The sequence below is a fragment of the Phyllostomus hastatus genome, unplaced genomic scaffold (assembly GCF_019186645.2).
Source record: "Phyllostomus hastatus isolate PE091 unplaced genomic scaffold, TTU_PhHast_1.1 phas_contig_17, whole genome shotgun sequence".
NCBI classification, from domain to species: Eukaryota; Metazoa; Chordata; class Mammalia; order Chiroptera; family Phyllostomidae; genus Phyllostomus; species Phyllostomus hastatus.
The window spans coordinates 20,920,285-20,939,862 of NW_025333664.1; the positions used below are offsets into that span (position 1 = coordinate 20,920,285).

A 19,578-nucleotide genomic window follows, 5' to 3' on the forward strand; every position below is an offset into this window, starting at 1 on the left:
ATAATAGTTTGACCCCAACTATTAAAAACAGTGAAAAATGGCTGAGACCTGTATTGTATATGATAATTAGAAGGTCAGCAGAATTAGGGATGAGAGGAGGAAAATCTTTAAAGGAAATGACAAGACTAGAAGGTAAAAAATTGCCTAACGGGGCAGGATTCTGTATAGAAAGACAGTATTCCCCATCCCCGCCCCCATCCTTTTAAAAAATTTATTTTTAAATAAGTTCACATTCACAGGAGACCTGCAAAGGTATGATGACAGTTCCCATGTACCCTTCACCCAGTCTCCTCTGATGTGAGCATTTGACACAATCATTAGTGAAGAAGCTTTAAAAAAATAACTACCTTTAAAAAGTTTTGAGCCCTGGCCAGTGTGGCTCAGTTGGTTGGAGCATCCTCCTGTAACCAAAAGGCTGTGGGTTTGATTCCCAGTCTGGGCACATACCTGCCTAGGTTGTGAGTTCAATCCCCAGTCCGGGTTGCAGTTGTGTATGACCCCGGTCCAGACTCGGACAATCCCCAGTCTGGGCACGTATGGGTGGCAACCAATTAATGTTTCTCTCTCTCCCTTCCTCATTCTCTAAAACTAATAAAAAATGTCCTTGGGTGAAGATTAAAAAAAAAAAAAGCTTTGAAAAAGTAGAACATCTAAATAATTCAAACAGTAGAAACAAGTAAACCATGAAAAAAATCTTCCTCCCACTTCAGCTCCCCACAGACAACCCCTCCAGAGACACTCCATGAGCGTGCAGGGGAAGGGCTTAGTGGTCTGGGTTTGTCTGGAACGCAACGACAAACAGGTCTCTACCCTCTCTTTCTGTGGTGGACAGCCTTCTGACTGCACTGGTCACACATCTGATTTCCTCTCGACCAGAGGATTTCCTCCACTTGACCAGTCCCCGAAGGATTCAGGCCTCCCTCTTTGGAGCCCTTTTTGCTGGGCCTCACTGGTCAGTCCTTAGAATGTAAGTGCTTCCTTCCTGTGAGAAATAAACCCTGTCCTCTCTTTTTCCTCTAATTCCTCTTTGTACTTGAATTCCAGTTAATTAAAATGCAAGGAAGACAAATCCTGGGTTACTGGCATAAACTGTCATTCAAAAGTTGTTTAATTTTTTTAATTGACTGATTTGAGAGAGAGACAGAGACATCAGTTTTTTCTTCCAGTTAGCTGTGCTTTCATCAGCTGCTTCTTGTATGTGCCCTGACCGGAGATGAACCCCGCAACCGTGGCCTATCGAGACAACACTCTAAGCAACTGAACTACTCTGCCAAAGCCCAAAAGTTGTTTTAAAATAAAAATAACCCAACCCTTCATTTTTGAAAAAAGGTGCAGAAAACAGACAACCCTGACTGGTATAGCGCAGCTGGTTGGGCATCACACAGCAAAGTGAAAGCTGGGGCGGGGCGGGGGTCCACTTCCAGTCAGGGCACATGCCTGAGTCATGGGTTCAGTCCCCGGTCAGACACATACAAGGGGTAACCGTAGGATGTTTCTCTCTTATATCAATGTTTCTCTCCCTCTCTTTCCCTCTCTCTAAAAATAAATAAATAAAATGTTGAAAAAAAAAACCCAAAACCTTCACACAAAGATATACCAATAAATCTCAAATCAATTTATCTTAGAGGAAGGACTAACAGATAAAAAATGGCAAATATTTCCATAATATGCTTGATTCTTTGAATAATATAAATTGGCAATCAAAAGCAATTTAGAAGTTCACATTAGAATTAATGATTGCACCAAGATGACACTGTCAGTTTTATTTTATTTTCTAAAGATTTTATTTATTTACTTTTAGAGAGAGGGGAAGGGAGGAAGAAAGAGAGGGAGAGAAACAACAATGTGCAAGAGATACACGATCAGTTCCCTCTTGCACGCCCCCAACCAGGTGACATGGCCCGCAACTCAGGCATGTGCCCTGACTAGGAATTGAACTGACGACCCTTTGGTTCTGCAGGCTGGCACTCAGTCCACTGAGCCACACCAGCCCTGGCAACACTGTCAGTTTTAGATATTAAATTGTGATTTTAAAAAAGATTTTATTTATTCATTTTTAGAGAGAGGGGAAGGGACAGTGAAAGTGAGAGAGAAACACTGATCAGCTGCCTCTTGTATGCACTCCAGCTGGTGACTAAACACACAACCCAGGCATGTGCCCTCAGGGAATTGAACCATCAACCTTTGTCTTTTTGGGATGATGCCCAACCAACTGAATCACACCGGTCAGGGGTAAAATGTTACTGTTCTGGTATTCTCACATGCTGGAAGGATTACAAACAAGAACACTTTAAGGGGGCAATTTGGCACTCTGTACCAAAAGCTCCCCAAAAGTGCACTTTCCCTTTTGAGTATGGTCACATACACATCTGCCACCTCTCCAGCTGCACTGATGGCTTGTCTAGCTTTGTTGGCAGGGCACTCAATAAATTCTTATTTAACAAATTAATAAGCACAAACCAACTTCTGATCTATAATACTATCCAGTTATATAAAGGTTGAATACTATTTCTTAATCTTTGCTGTATGCCTCTAGAATCTATTTTTTTGAAGTCTCAAATTTAAGGAGTTTTTAACACTTTCCACCATTCCACCTGTCCAAGGACCTACTGTTTTTGCCATGTATAATACACACTTTTTTGTCCAAATTTTTGAGAGAAAAATAAGGGTGCACATTATACATGGGAATAATCATTCCATACCACGGGAATAATAATGGGCATAAAAATCCCGCTTAACTGTGCATGCACATTATACGTGGCAAAATACAGTAGTTCAAGAATCCCTAAGGATATCTATTATGCCTATACCCTATCTGTATGTAAAGAATAGTGATTCTCAATGCTGATGGTATTAGAATAATCTGGGGAGTAAATGGATTAAATTCCCAATCAAAAGTCATAGTGGCTGAAAAACAAACAAAACCCACCAAGATCCAGAGATTTGCTATATATGAGATTCACTTTAGGTCTAAAGACACACATAAGGTTGAAAGTGGAGATACAGAAAAAGATATTCCACGTAAATGGTAACAACAACAAAAAAAGCAGAGATGGCTCCTTGTATTATACAAAATAGATTTTCAGTAAAAAAAAACTGCCTAGAGACAAAGATCATTATATATAATGACAAAAGAGTCAATTCAATAGGAAGGGGTAACAATTAAAGAACAGATGCACCTAACATCAGAACACCCAAATATATAAAGCAAATATGGACAGGTCTGAAGGGAGAAATTGAAAGCAATACAATTAATAGTGGGGACTTTAATATCTTACTTACAATAACGGGTAGAAAAGCCACACACAAAAATCAGTAACAGCCGACTAGAACAACAACACGACAAACAACAGGGACCCAGCAGACGTAATAAAAACCTGCCCACCCAACAGCAGAGTATATTTCTTCAAGTACACAAGGAATGTTCTCCAGGAGAGATCACATGTTAGGTTGCCAAACAAGTCTTAACTTTAAGATTGAAATCATTCCATGTATCTTTCCTGACCACAATGGAATGAAACTAGAAACCAGTAACAGCAAAAAATGGGAAAATCCACAAATATGTGAAAAGTAAACAACACACTTTGAAACAGCCATTGGGTCAAAGAGGAAATCAAATGAGAATTTTAAAAGTACCTCAGACAAAAGAAAATGAAAATACAACATACCAAAACTTATGGGATACAATAAAAGCAGTACTAAGAGCGGAATTTATAGTGGTAAATGCCTACACTGAACAGAAAATCTGAGAAAAAAATCCTCACTTTACACCACTCAAGGAAGTAGAAACAGAACAAACTAAGCCCAAAGTTAGCAAAAGGGAGAAAACAATAAAGATTAGAGCAGAAATAAATAAAAAAAGAGTTTTAAAAATAGGAGAAATGCAACAGACCCAAGAGTTGGATGTTTGAAGAGATAAACTTGACAAACACTAAGCAACACTAATTAAGGAAAAAAAGAGAGGATCCCCTCCAAAATAGAATCAAGAAAAAGAAAGCCTAAATAGACCAATAAGAAAATGAGGTTTAGTGAGTAATCAAAGACCTCCCAACAAAGCAAAGTCCAGGGTCAGGTGGCTTCACAGGTGCATTCTACCAAACATTCAAAGAATTAATACCAATATTTAAACTCTTCTAAAAAGCCGAAGAGGGAACAATTTCAAACTTATTTTATGAGATCAGTACCATACCAATACCAAAACAAAGATACTATGAGAAAACAACAGGTCAATATCCTTGGTGAATATAAATAGAAAAGTCCTTGATAAAATACTAGCAAACCAAATTTAGCAACACATTAAAAGGATCATACACCAAAGTCAAGTGGGCTTTATCCATGGGATGCAAAGATGGTTCAACATATAAAAATCAATCAATGGGATATTCCACATTAAGTGACAGAAAACCCCCAAATGATCATTTCAACACAGAAAAAAACATGACAAAGTTCGAAATCTATTCATGATTAAAATTCTCAACAAAATATGTATAAAAGGAACTTACCTCAACATGATAAAGGCCATATTTGAAAACTATACAGTTAACATTATTTTCTAAATTTATTGCATTTATTGGGATGTCAGTAGTTAATATTAACATTATTAGATCTTGCTAATTGAAAATTTATGTGTTCTGAATTTCCCCTCCTAGGAAGCCAGATACAGTAACTTTTATTTTTATAACCTTATCTGATACATGAGTTGAAACCAGGCAGAGGATTACAATCTCCTGGATTATCAAGCCAATTAAATCTAAGAAGTCACCCCAGCTCTACCTTCTTTTGAAACCAGAATCCTTCAATCTTAGCAGAGAAACACCACTCTCAGAAACTCAGGGGCTCCCTAAGAGCTCAAGTTGTGTTGCAGAGGAATAAAAAGCAGATCCTCAAAGACCTCAATACGCTTCCATTCCAAAGTCTCAAACCAATGGAGCATGTACACATACACAAAACAAAAATAAAAAGACACAACAATGAGGGTAATACCCTGGTGGAAAACAACACTAAAAAGCAACAGGAAGCCACAGAATCACTGAGCACCTACAAAGTAAGTACAAGACACTATGGTAGACACAGTACCTTCCTTCCATTTAGTCTGTCCCTGCTTTGTGCTAAGCACTTAAAAAACACCAATTTGTGCCATCCTCATGACTACAACTACCTGGGGATTTCTGTCATCATTTCAGATGATTGCTGGTTAACTTGAGACCCAGAGATGAAATAACTTGCCCAAGGTCAGAATGTAGAAAAACAGCCCTGGCTGGTGTGGCTCAGTGGATTGAGCACCAGCCTTCAAACCAAAGGGTCAGCAGTTTGATTCCTAGTCTAGGGCACGTGCCTGCGTTGCAGGCCCGGCCCCCCAGTAGGGGGCGCCCAAGAGGCAACCACATATTGATGTTTCCCCTCCTTCCCCTCCCATCCCCTCTGTCTAAAAATAAATAAACAATATCTTAAAAAAAAAAAAAGAATGTAGAGAAACAGGTATGCTCTTTTTAGGCAGGTGAACTACATTAAAAGATGATGAGCATGCAATGATGATACTGCTAACAGCTGCAGCTAATATGTACTGAACGCTGACTCCTGGCCCAGCAGTTCTAGGTTCTTTTCATGCAATAACCCAATTAATTTTCACAACAACAATTCTGTGATAGAGACTCGTTATTATCATTTAACAGATCAGGAAACTGAGGCTCAAAGAGGCAACATAACACTGGCTGAGTCAGGACTTAAACTCAGGCAGTCTGATCCCATAGTTCACTATTTACTGAGTACCGACTATGTGTCAGGCACTGTGCCAGCTTCACAGAATGCATGCCCACTAGGAGTCTTCAGCTAGCTGGAGGACAGACAAGTCACAGGCTAACCACAATACTAAGTTCCAGATGCTATGGAGGAGTAAGAGGCTAAGGACAGTGTGTTGGGGAGTACATAGGAGTAGCAACATACCCGGTCTTGGTGGGGAGGGGTGCAGATCTAAGAACTCAAGTCTACTCGAAGGCCAAAGGGAAAGAAGAGGGAAGGGAGAAGTGTTCCAGGAAGAGCAAACCTTAAGCACAAAAGCCTGGGGGAAACCATAAGGAGGTTTTGGCAAGTGAAGTGTAGACTGGTGCTTCTCACACTTTAATGTGCATATAGATCACCTACAGACCTTACTAAAATGCAGATTCTGATTCAGCAGGTCTGGGGTGGGTACTGACATCCTGCATTTCTAACAAGCTCCCAGATGAGGATGACACTTCTAGTCCTTGGACCACCTTTTGAATAGCAAGCATGAATCAGTCTGTGCAGGCAAGAGGCAGGCAAACAGGTAAGGGACACATCCCACAAAGGCCACATTGAGGAGTCTGGACTTTGTCCTTAGTGCAGGGAGGAGATACTTTAGGTAGGAAATGGGTAAATCATATCTTCAGTTTTAAAGACTGTTCAGGATACTGAGTGAGTGTGTGTGTGGGGGGGGGAGTGTGCAGCCCATTTCTACCCTGCAGACAGTAATTTCCAGTTATAAACTTGACGTCTATTAAGTATAAATGAAATCACCTATAAATTCTTGGTCAGATGTGAAGAGAAGCAGCAGCCAGGTGGGGAAGTAGAATGATAGATAGTGGTTCTGAAATTTGAGCATGCATGAAAATCACCATGAGGACTTATTAAAACAGATTTCTGAGCCCACACCCCACAGTGTCTTCTTTAGTAGGTCTGGAGCAGGACTTGAAATTTTACATTTCTGGCCAGTTTCCAGGAAATACTAATCCTGCTGGTTTGGTCTTGGGATCACACTTTGAGAACCACTGGGGCAGCAGAAAAAGCACAGGCTTTGAAGACCATGCAGACATGAATGCAAAACCTAGACCCACCGCTTTCTAAATGTGTGACTTCGGGCAAGATTTTTCTTTTTAAACTCTGAGTTTTGGGTTTATTGTAAAATAGGAATATAATAGTTAACTCATGGCAGGGTAGTAAATGGTGGTAATGATTAAATCAAGTATACACAAAGCACTTGGCACGGACCAGGTGCTTGATAAGGCAGAGGGGCCTTGTTCTGGGTGCAATGGAAGGCAGGACCAACGAATACACTGAAAGGAGGAAGATACAAGCTCAATCTAAGGGACCTTCAGACAAGAGAGCGAGGTCCAGCCAAGGAAAAGGCCATTACCACGAGTGAATCAGACCATGGAAGGAAGTGAAAGATCCTCTCACCCTAGCAAGAAAGGTGAACCAGAAACCTATGACCACCTTGAAACTCAAGAAATTCATGATTTCCTTAAAGATATGGGACATTGTATCAACCCTAGCAACCTAAAGGTAGAACAAAACAAGGGCAAAGTTCCACCTAGAGTTGGTTTGATGAAGACATTTTTTGAAAAACCTCAGGGATCAAGTAATCCAGGAGTCCAAAAAGAGGAAGTGACACTACCTGTGGTCACATAGCAAGTTATCTGCAGTGAAGAAAGGCCAGCTGCCCCAAACCTGGCACAGCAGAATGACCAGAGGTTTGTCAACAGAGTGTGAGCTACGGGACACTGGGGCAGTCTGAGGTCATGATTAGGGGTGTCCAAAGAAAAGCTGTGCTGCCACAGGTTGATTGCTTTTTGTCTCCTTTCACTCTCCCTCTCTAACTCTTTTCTCCTCTAATTCTGATTCTTCTTTTTTTTTTAAATTGTTATTTCTCCTCTGATTCTTTGTCTGCCTTGTCCCTCCCCCAATTCAATGCTTTTCTACGAATAAACAAACCACTGTAGTCAGTCTGGTATTTATCCTTCAGGATTACTTTGAAAACAATAGTGAAAGTAAACCAGTTCTACTAGATATTAAAAATACAGCACAGAGCTATCCAAACTGTTTGGTACTGGAGAGGGTAGACAAGACTTTAATGTAAAAATTGAAATAGAAGTAGTACTGGAAGAAAATATTAATATACATATACTTTTAAACAATCTTGACATGGACGGTTTTCTAAGAATGAACAGGCACGTACCAAAGTCAGAAAAAGACATAACAAGAAAAGGAAACTATAAACAAATGTTGCTAATGAACACAGTTTTAAAAAATCCTTTGCAAAACATCAGCAAACCAAATCCAGCAACATATTAAAAAGTGACCAAGTAGGGTTTATCCCAGGAATGTAAGGTTAGCTTAATATCTAAAAATCCATTAATGTAATAGACCATATAAGTAGAAAAAAGGGAAAAAAAACACACAATTATCACAATCAATGAAGTAAAAGCACTTGACAAAGTCCAACACACATCCGTGATAAAAACTCTCAACAAACTCAAAACAGAAAGGAAGTTCCTCAATCGGGAAAAGGGCAACTATGGAACACTCACACCCAACCCCACACTTAGTGGTGAAAGACTGAATGTTTCTGTCTAAGATGAGGAGCAAAGCAAGGGTGGCCACTCTTGCCATTTCTATTCAACACTGTTTATAAATGCAACTAATGTGTACTAAAGCTAATTAATTAAAGGCATCCAGATTAAAAAGAAGTAAAAGTGCTTTTATTTGTAGATCACATATCTTTTATCTAGAAAAGACTAAGGAATCTACAAAACAATTACTAGAACTAATAAACTGAGCAAGGTCATAGATTACAAGAGCAATACATAAAAATTAATTGTATTTCTACATACTAACAACAAACAACACACAACACAAAAATAAAATTAAGAAAATAATTCCACTTATAATAGTTTCAAAAGGAATAAAACATTTAGGAATAAAAATCTTAAAGGACTTGTATACTAAAAATTACAAAACATTTCCAAGAGAAATGAAAGGTCACCTAAACTGGAGAGACCTTCTATGTTCATGGGTTGGAAAACTTGTTATTGTTAGGATGGCAATCCTCCCCAACCTGATCTGCAGCTTCAATGCAATCCCTATCAAAATCCCAGCAGGTTTCTTTGTAGAAATTTACAAGTTGACTTTAAAATTTGTATATAAATCCAAAGGGTCTGGAATATCCAAAAGAAATTTTAAAAAGAACAAAATTGGTCCTGGCTGGTGTACCTCAGTGGACTGAGCGCAGGCTGCAAACCAAATGGTAACCAGTTCAATCCCCAGTCAGGACACAAGCCTGGGCTGTGGGCCAGGTCCCCAGAGGGGGGCTCACGAGAGGCAACCATGCACTGATGTTTCTCTCCCTCTCTTTCCCTTTTTCTAAAAATAAATAAATAAAATCTTTTTAAAAAAACTATAAAACTTCTAGAGGAGAAAATCTTTATGACCTTGGGTTAGGTAAAGATCTCTTAGATACAATACCAAAAGCATAATCTACATTATAACAATTGATAAATTGGATTTCATCAAAATTTCAAACTTTACACTTCAAGAGAGAGTAAGAAATGAAAGACCACAGACTAGGAGAAAAATCTTTGTAATTACATATCTGGATAGGGGACTTGCATCCAGAACATACAAACACTCTTACAACATAATAGTAAGACAAACAATCCACGTTTAAAAGGGGCAAAAGATCTGTACAGACATCTCACCAAAGGTATAGGAATGGCTAATAAGCACATGAGAAGATACTCGGTGTCTTTTGTCCAGGGGCAATGCAAGCCAAAACCACAATAAAGTATCCCCACATACCCACCAGAATGGCTAACTTCAAAAACAGAGACAACAAGTATGGGTGAAGATGTGGAGAAACCAAACACCCTTGAGTATTTTTGGGAATGTAAAATGATATAGCCACTTTGGAAGCTTGGCATTATCTCTAAAAAGTTAGGCATAAACTTACCACACTACCCAGCATGTCCAATATTAAGCATTTACCCAAGAGAAAAGGACATACATGTCCATACAAAGACCTGTACGTGAGTGTTCCTAACAACTTTGATCACAATAGTCCAAAACTGGAAACAATCTGAACACCCATCAGTTGGTGAGTAGCTACACAAAATGTAGTATAATCATAGAATGAAACACTATTTAGCAATAAAAAAGGAGTAAACCACCAACTCATGATACAACACGATGACCTGAACTAAAAGCCAAGTGCAAAAGTCTACATACGGTATGATTCCCCTTACGTGAAATGTCTAGAAAAGGTCAATCTATAGAGACACAAAGCGGATCAGTGGTTGGCTGGCTGCAGGAGAAGGGACAGTCCCCAAGTGTCAACCCTCTGACTACAAGAGAACTTGTTGGGGCGGTGACAGAAATGTTCTAAAATTTTGTGTCATTATCATTGAGGTTGAACAAGTCTACACACTTACTAAAAATTATTCTACTACACACTTGAAATGGTAATTCCATGGTGTTAAATAATAGCTTCACAAACCTGAAGAAAAAAAAACTAAGGAAGGTACAGATGAAACAAGTTTGGCAATATAATGGTAATTCCTGAGGTTGGGTGATGGGTCGGGGCTTAATTATACTATTTCTTCTACTTTTGTGTATGTTAGAAACTTTTACAATTTTTAATAGGCATTTTTATGTGCATAAAAATGTTTTGGAGAAATATTTTTTACAAAATCAAAATTACCTCTGTTGAATGAATTGGGGATAGCTGAGTGACTTTCTTTTCATTTACAGCTTCTTTATACTAGCTTTTGCATGTACATGGATCACCCATATTCAGAATAAATATTTACATTTCAAGGTGAAGAAAATGGGTTGCCTCTGGAAATACTTCAGCAAAGATATACAGAAAATGGGAGTTACAAGGTAAGAACAATGCAGAGGGGATTCTGCAACCAGGTGTGTGGGTAACCAGATCAGATCAGCAACTCTTCACCTCGGGTAGGGTGTTGCAAACACCTCTGCCAATCGTATAAAACCCGCAGAGCCTGCTTCCAGGAGAAACGCCACAAAACACAGAATCTAGTATACAAGTCCAGGAGGACTAAGGACTTAGAAGTTCATGGGCCCCTGCTAACACCCTTGTATTGGATACCATGATACCATTTCAACTTTTTGTAATTCTTTCTTTTCAAAAAAGATTTTATTTTATTCATTTATTTCTTTTGAGGAGGGAAAGGAGGGACAGAAACATCAATGTGTGAGAGATACTTCAACTGGTTGCCTCTCACATGCCCCCAACTGGGCCCCCGGCCAGCAACCAAGGCATGTGCCCAGACTGGGAATCGAACCAGCAACCCTTCAGTTCACAGACTGGCACTCAATGCACTGTGCCACACCAGCTAGGGCAACTTTTTGTAATTCTTTACCTTTGCAACCTAGTAGATGATGTGTGACTCACAGTTCATTTCTGTAAGGAAGTTAGGGAGTAGCAAAGTACCTGCTTCTTGGGAAATTCCATTGCATTTGCCTTTCATTTTTAATTGATCACCACAGGAACACTCATGTGTGGTTCAGTCTGAAAAGTCAATTAAGTACTGAGCAAACATCTTTTGTATGTTCAGAGCCCTGAAAGGAGTGGGAGTCCTAACAGATGTGAACAAGTCCATTCAACATTATTTTGCTTTGCTTGGGTTCCAAGTCACAAGATGGAAGAGGTAGCAGGGCAAGGAGCAAGGTGATGGCAATCTAGAAGCCCTTTGTGCTGTAATCTAACACCGCACTACTGGGAAAGATACGGGTGACCTGAAAAATTATAAAGCTCAAGAGACCCAAGAATCAAGGTTATGCCTTCCTTATCTAGCTTATTCTTGGCAGCCAGGGAAAACAAACAAACAAACAAACAAACAAACAAACAACCTCTCCCAAACAGACCAGTGAAGGAGTATTAGGACTAGAGAGTACCCCTCACTCGCCAAATTTGCACCACCCAGTTTGAAAGATATGAACCATTAACTTCTTCCAAAGAAAATAGGAAGCTTCCCCTGAGAACTGAAAATTATTTCATTCACTCACATTTCTCTGTGGCTAGAAGTTAACCTTTTCTTCTCTGGAGCCCTCTGCCTTGCAGCCTCCTTTCCCATAAATAGCATTACCTAGAGATACAGTCTGGCCAATCTGAACAGCTTTTCTGGTTCCTATTCCATGCCATTCCTGCTGCAAAAGCAGCACCTTCCTTAACAGTAAGCTAGATTCTTTTTTCTTCTCAAAGATATAGTCGCCATTTTGAGATCACTCAGTAATCGCTCCCCAGATTAAGGGAAAAAAAAAACACAAAGAAAAAGGCTTTGGGGCACAGTTTGCCAACAGTTAACTGAAATCAATTACCCAATCAGCTAAAGCTCCCTAAGAATTCAACCACACATGCTGGATAGTTAATGACAACTAAAGAACACTTACCAAGCAGCCCCATGGAGCTAAAGAACTCACAGGAAAAAAGAAAAACAGAATCAAATTAGCCACAGGAGAGTCTGAAAATGCAGCCTTTGTTTCAGAGCCCACAGACACAGAGTAGCTGTGAGCAGATACATAAAAAAGACTCAAAACTGTTCTTTGGGGGTAGGGCAAAACCTGCAGCAGGTTGTGGAAATGCAATAAACAAATGACCACCCTCACCAAGCAACAGACAACCAGACCTCAACCTTGTGGCCAGAAAGTACAGAAATAAAACTTAAGAAATGCATTGACCTTCTCTCTCTGCCTTGAGTATTTATAAAATAAATTCTCAGTACAAGCAACAGGCTTAAATGGTTTACCTCTCAAAAGACTTCAAACGTTGGAGTAGAAAAGTTAGCTGTCTTTGTGCTAGGTGGTTTCATCTCATATTTCATTTAATCATCAAAATAACTCTTTGAGGAGAGCATCATCTCATTTTAAAAATAAGAAAACTCCCTAGCCAATTAGCTCAGGTTAGAGCTAATTGGTTAGAGCTAACTGGTTAGAGCATAGTACCAATACGCCAAGGTTGCAGGTTTGATTCCTGGTCAGGGAACATATAAGAATCAACCAATGAATGCATAATTAAATGAAAAAATAAACTGATGTCTCTCTCTCAAATCACTCAATAAATAAAAATTTTCAAAAAAATTAAGAAATAAAAATAAGGAAACTGATTTAATAAAGGATGATAAAAAGTTCTGAAGCTGGATGGGGGTGATGGTTACACAACAATGTGAAGGTACTCAATGCCACTGACCCGTACATACAAAATTGTTAAAATGGTGAATTTTATGTAATGTATGTTTTACAATTAAAAGAAGATTTTTAAAGCAGGGTAACTGAGGTTTAAAGAGGCAGACTGTTTGCCAGAAGTCATAAGATCAATCAGTGTCAAATTCTAGGCCAGGCCCTCAGACCAAGCCTTAGTCTCTTCTGTGAAATGGACTTTCACAAGATGGACTATTGGATGGGCATAAGGTTACTCAGCTGACATGTACTATGTGAGGAGAAAGTTTTTCCTCAAAGTCAAGCAACACAGGGGATTACCACAAACTTTTAACAGCTTTTGAGTCAGAATATCAAGAGTAGGAAAAACTTTACACAGAGACCATCTCATTTTGGGGTTGCTAGTTCAATCACCTAGAGGGGTCATGCAAGTGACTAAATGGTGAAGCCGCTCAGGAGTAAGACAAGAGGGAATTGAGAAAATGACAAACTGGGTCCTGCACGCGGAATGCTGCTGATGGGGAATTTTGACCCAAATTTTCGAGAAAGGAAAATTTAGAACTGTGAAATCTCCCAATCATTAAACATTGACAACTAACCTGAAAAATTTGAAGTGCTGTGCCAGCCTGCCCCCCTCCTCGACTAAGTCCACGTGAAGGTGTGGCGCACGGATCGCCAATTCACAGTGTCTGATCTACTTCAGGAAGAAACCGGGCCCAGAGATGTCACGGGGACCCAGACTCCCTTCTGAACAGCCTGAAGAATTCAGTTCCAACTTGTGATTTGATTTGTAAAATAAACTTATGTTTTTTATATGTAGTTGGTATATAATCTTATATTGATTATATTAGTTTCAGGTGAACAATATAGTGACTCGACGTTTTTGCGCCTTACACTCTGATCAGTCCACTAATTCTAGTCCCTGCTAGTGGCACTTAATGTACCTTCTGCGTACAACACCTCAGGATTTCAGGCCCTCGGAGGTCTGTCAGCTTAATCAGGCACAGGTGAGACATCATGGTAGGAAGGCAGAGAAGGAGGCAATGATGAGGAATGAGACAGAACTGAGAAGTCCTGGGTGGTCCTAACTGTGCCCCATTTGGGAAACACCAGTGTCAGCAAATGAATGGTTCAGTGATCAAAGCAGGTTTGGGGGTGGTAGGTGGCTCCTGTCGTGGACTGTGGCCAGATGGCCCTGCTCATCCTGGGTCCTTCCCACCTTCCTGTCAGTGTCAGAGATCAAAACTCAACCTTCTCAAGCATTCTGTGACCCGCATCTTTAATGATGAGATCAAAGGGGAACTTGTGTCAAGCTGTAAAAGAAACCAAGAGACAACTTAATGTGATCTCTGCCTCCTCTGTACTTCCTGAAGGGATTAAGGGCACACTCCTTTAAAGGGATTCCTCGGAGAAACACATTGGACCCGAGGCCTGGGGCCTGCACCAGCTCCAAAGACACAATGGTTCCTGCAGAATATGTGCGGGTTGAGCAACTCAAGAGATCAGACAGACAGCACAACCAACAACAGACAAAAGCTTGGAAAGACCACAGAGACTATCATCTTGGGGGGAAAAAACAAAATCCATCTGATTTTAAAGGCATATTGGCAAAAGTCACCTTAAATGTAAGTATTCTAAACCACAAAAATTTTCAACCTGGAATTAAAAAATCATCGAGTCCAAACTTTGTGTGGTAGTTGTAGGAGCGATGGGGGGTGGGTGGAGATGGAAGAGGGTACAATGGTAATGGGAAAAAATACAATAAAGAAGTAAATTATTAAAAGAAATAAAATTAAAAGGTTTTTGAAAGAAAGCCCAAACCTTAATCTCACATGACCTATATGGAAACAAACCAATAAAGCCAAACTGGTTTGCCCCACACCTCGAGGGGGGTCAGTGGCAGTGCTGGGACTAGGCACAGGCTGCCGACTCCTCCTCTGTGGGCTGGAGCCTGCCCCACACGTGAGGTCCAGAGGAGACAGTGATTTTCCACAGGACTAGTGGCAGAGTTCAGGCCTCCTGTCTCTTGTTCTAGGACTCTACCATCCAGATTCCACCACTAAAATCAGTTCCTGTGCTTCTGACTGAGCCGGGGGAACGGGCTAGCACTGCCTCCATCTGCTCAAAGGAACCCTGAGGTCATTCAGTTCATTTCCCCACCTCCGGACTGGGTCAAACCCAAGTAACTCAAAACAGTGTGAATTGATGCAGCAATTCCACTCCTAGGTATAAACCCAAGAAAACTGAAAACACAAAAACTTGCAAATGAGCGTTCATAACCATGTTATTTATAATAGCAAAAAAGTGGAAACAATCACATCAACTGATACAATGACAAAACGTGGTCTATTTATATAATGAAATATTATTTGGCCATAAAAGGGAATGGAGTACTAATAAATGCTACAACATCACCTACCTTTGAAAACATTATGCTATGTAAAAAAAGAAGAAAAAGAAAGCCAGCCCTGGCTGGTGTGGCTCAGTGGATTGAGTGCCAGCCTGTGAACCAAAGGGTTGCTGGTTTGATTCCCAGTCAGGGCACATGCCTGGGTTGTGGACAAGGCCCCCAGTTAGGGGCATTCGAGAGGCAACCGATCCATGTATCTCTCACACACTGATGTTTCTCTCCCTCTTTCTCCCACCTTTCCCCTCTCTCTAAAAATAAATAAATAAAATCTTGCCCTGGCTGGTGTGGCTCAGTGGATTGAGTGCTGGACTATGAACCAAAGGGTCACCAGTTCAATTCCCATTTGGGGCACATGCCTGGGTTGCAGACCACGTCCCCAGTAGGGGGTGCACGACAGGCAACCACACAATGATGTTTCTTTCCCTCTCTTTCTCCCTCCCTTCCCCTCTCTCTAAAAATAAATCAATCTTAAAAAAAGAAAAGAAAAAGAGCCCTGGCTGGTGTGGCTCACTGGATTGGATTGAGTGCCAGCCAGCAAACTAAAGGGTTGTTGGTTCTATTCTCAGTCAGGGCGCATGCCTGGGTTGCGGGCTAGGGCCCTTGTGGGAGGCACGAGAGGCAATCACACATTGATGTTTCTCTCCGTCTTTCTCCCTCCCTTCCCTTCCCTTAAAAATAAAATAAAATCTTAAAAAAGAAAGAAAAAGAAAGCCATTTACTAAACACCACATAGTATATGATTCCATTTACATGAAATGTACAGAACAGGCAAATCTATACAGACAGAAAGTAAATTAGTGGTTGTGGGGGGCAGGAGAGGGGGAGTGTGGGAAGAGACTGCTAATGGGTTTCTTTTTGGGGTGAACATGTTCTGCAAGAAGATAGTGGTGAAGGTTGCACAACTGTGACTATACAAAAAATCACCAAACGGCATACTTGAAAAGGGCAAATTTTATGGTATCCAAATGATATCCAATAAAAAAAGGAGAAAAGGCAAAACCCAAAACAATATGAACAATGACATGTGAGAGAAGTACACAGAATTTTATCCTCCAAATGGAGGTTTCTAAACGCCTGAGATGTCTATAAATGTACTCAATGGACATTTCCCAAGTTCCACCCCAATAACAGTCCCCAAAGCATATTCTATATGCTCAGTATTTCCATAAAGAGTGAGATAGGAGCCTGCCTTTCACCTGTGACCCACTTATATCCTGGAACTTTATAGAGTCCTCCAAACCCAGCGCAGGAGGAAGGCAGGAAAACCAGAGAGAACTTCAGTTATACCAACTCTAGTCCTGCAGGTTCAAGAAACACCCACTGTACTAACAAAGACCTGGGAGGTGGCAGCCCAACCCTTGGGGAAGAAGAGCCACTCACTAAAAAAAGGGAGAGGGAAAAGCCCACACACTACAACTTGAAACTTGTACCCACACCCCTACTTTCAAAACAAAAGAACAAACCCAAAACCAAGCCTGTTCCCACGGTCACTGAGTCCACTAGCTCAGTTCCTCTTTGGTTGTATGACTTGCCTCAGAAAGCCACACACCCCAAAGCAGACTCACACACATGCTTACATCCCCAATGGTTGTGAAACAGCCCATATATAAGAGGGTGTGGGGGCTGCTCTGACTTCCGTGTAATAAAAGTCTATCTGTGACCCCACTTGGCCTGTTACACGTATTCCCCTGTAATAAACTTGCTTCCCCACCTTCTCACTATTGCATCAAACATGCAGTTTTTTGTGTGCACTCTTTACACTGACCTCTGTGGGTCACTGTGTATATTACATCTTCAGTTTCTTGAAACCAGTTACTATATTCACATCACTTACCACTGACATTATCTTGTTCATGTATTTGTTTACTTGTTCTCTCTCCTCAGGCTAGAAAAGATCCACAAGGGTGGACCTTGACCCTCTAATTCACAACTACATCCCTAGGCCTTGGCACAGACCAGCACACAAACAGTTGCTAATTATATAAATGTGTTCCAGAAATATGTGTTGCTAACTCGTTACTTCTTTAAAACCCCTGAACAGGGCAGGAATTTCCCAGTGCAATTGTATAAATGCCACTTGACAGAACTTTTTCCCTACGGCAGGCAAGCGAGGGTGTGACTTTCCCTAGGTTCTTACACCATCCTTGTTCTGAATGTGGTTTCAACATACCACTTGTGGGATTTTTCTCCATTCATGGTTCAGACTGGTCTGACAGCATAGAAATCAGGCAAGGCTGTGAAATCTCTTTTACCTAACCCTGTTCTAAATAAGGAAGCCCTCATTAAACAAAAAGGGTAAGTTATCAGGTGGTTAGCAGAAGGAGGGAAACTCATTATCAGCCAATAACCTACCCTTGTTTGGAGAAAACCAACACCAAAGAATTTAAACAAGAATTTTCCTTTGTTACAGTCAAACGTCACTTCTTTTTCTCTGTGTCTTCCTTTGCATTCACTCCCAGGATAAAATTATCAGCTAAGGAAGCAACATACAGGAAGACCTAAAAAACCCACTCTGGATTAAAAGATTTCAATTTGCCGTGGCTGGTGTGGCTCAGTGGACTGAGTGCCAGCCTGCAAACCTAAGACTGGGCAGTTTGATTCCCAGTCAGGGCACATGCCTGGGTTGTGGGGCCAGGTCCCCAGTAGGGGGCGCGTGAGGGGCAACCACACATTGATGTTTCCTTCCCTCTCTCCTTCCCTTCCCCTCTTTAAAAGTAAATAAATAAATAAAGTCTTTTGAAAAAAATGACTTCAATTTTTACAAGCAGAATGTGAGCTGAGGTTCTGGATGAAAGGCCATTCCTTCAGAAATCTACTTCCAGGGTTTTGTACAAGGAGCCAACAAGTTCTGACCCATTTTCCAGGCACACAGCACCCTTGCCCACACACGGGCTTCATACTAAAGAGCTGCATGCTAATAAACCTTCATCCCTAACAGTCTATGTGGCCCTGGCAGGGGCATGAAAAGGGGAGACAGCCAGGAAGGGTAGTAGAGTGTTTTTTAAAACGTAGTGCAGACCACCTCCATCATAATTACTGGAGTGCTTATAAAACTGCGGATTCCTGGGCATCACCTAGCCCTAAAAAATGAGAATCTTTACGAGTGGGCTCAGGAAACTGCATTTTCAACAGGCCTATCTTCCTCCCTAGCCTTATGAAGTTTGAGAACCAGTGGAGAGGTAGGAAGTTGACAGAGAGGAGACAGGAAAAATAGGGAAAGGTCTGGGGATAGACTGTAGGGTAGGGATGGATAAGGCTACGGGATAACGGCAGTCGAGACCGGTGCGCGGTGGGAACAGGTGAGGATGGAGGTGAGGACTGGGCTCGGGAAAGGATCTGAAACACGGCTTGGGGCTGCGAGGCTGGTCAGGGGTGAGGTCGCATCCATGGACTGGTCAGGACAGCGGGGAGGCGGAGAGAGCAGGATCTGGACGTGAGAGGGAGGAGCGAGGGCGGTAATAACAGGGGCCTCCTCGTAGGAGTAGGGTTAGGAAGTGAAAATTGTTAAATAGAGGTCACAGAAGGCTGAGACCAAAGCCGGAATGGGAACCGGCGGAGGCAGTAGCCGAGACCTTTTCTCACACCCAGTGCCTCCCCTAAAACTCCAGGCCTTGACAAGCCTGAGTGGGGGCCAACGCCGGAGAGGGGAATTTTGAGACAAGCTCAGTCAGGGACGTCCCTCAGGCCTCATCTAGGGACTCCGGCGGTGGCCCGGGGCAGGCATGCGGTGCGGGAAGGTCCTGAGATCCCCGGGAGAACTCCGCTCTAGCTACGGTTCCCGGAGTCTCCTTCACTCACCATCGCAGCCGCCATCTTGGATCCACGTGTTGCCGTGATGACGTCGACGGAAGTGGTGTTTCCCTAGTTACCGACTTAAACACCGCAAGGTGCCGCCGGGCTTCAGCAGCTCCTGTACTTGGGGTCAGGAGGGGCAAAGTACACCTAGCTCCTCATCCGTATCCTGGTCTAGGCAGTCAATCGCTGATAAGGGGAGGAGAGGATGGTGTAACTACGGGAGCCATATTAGCTCCTGGCAGAGACTGCTCCTCCCCCTCCCCCCACTGCATTGTGGGTAACGAGGGGTGTGCGTAAACGCGCACGTTCTTTGGGCGCCATCTTTATTATTGGCCGGAAAACCCGTTGCCAGGGTTACCAGAGGCCTTGATTTAAGAAACTGTGGTGGGTACCAGGGCTTCAAC

At 41.6% G+C, this 19,578-nt stretch overlaps 1 protein-coding gene across 1 annotated transcript in view; it reads right to left on the reverse strand.

Moving 5' to 3' along the window:
- TM9SF4 (transmembrane 9 superfamily member 4) overlaps positions 1-19,354 on the reverse strand; it is a 47,206-nt gene extending 27,852 nt beyond the window's left edge. The window contains exon 1 of the mRNA XM_045833284.1: positions 19,178-19,354. Coding sequence (XP_045689240.1) covers positions 19,178-19,192 — 15 coding nt within the window. The 5' untranslated portion in view covers positions 19,193-19,354. The remainder of the gene's footprint in view (positions 1-19,177) is intronic.
- Between the last annotated feature and the right edge of the window lie 224 nt (positions 19,355-19,578).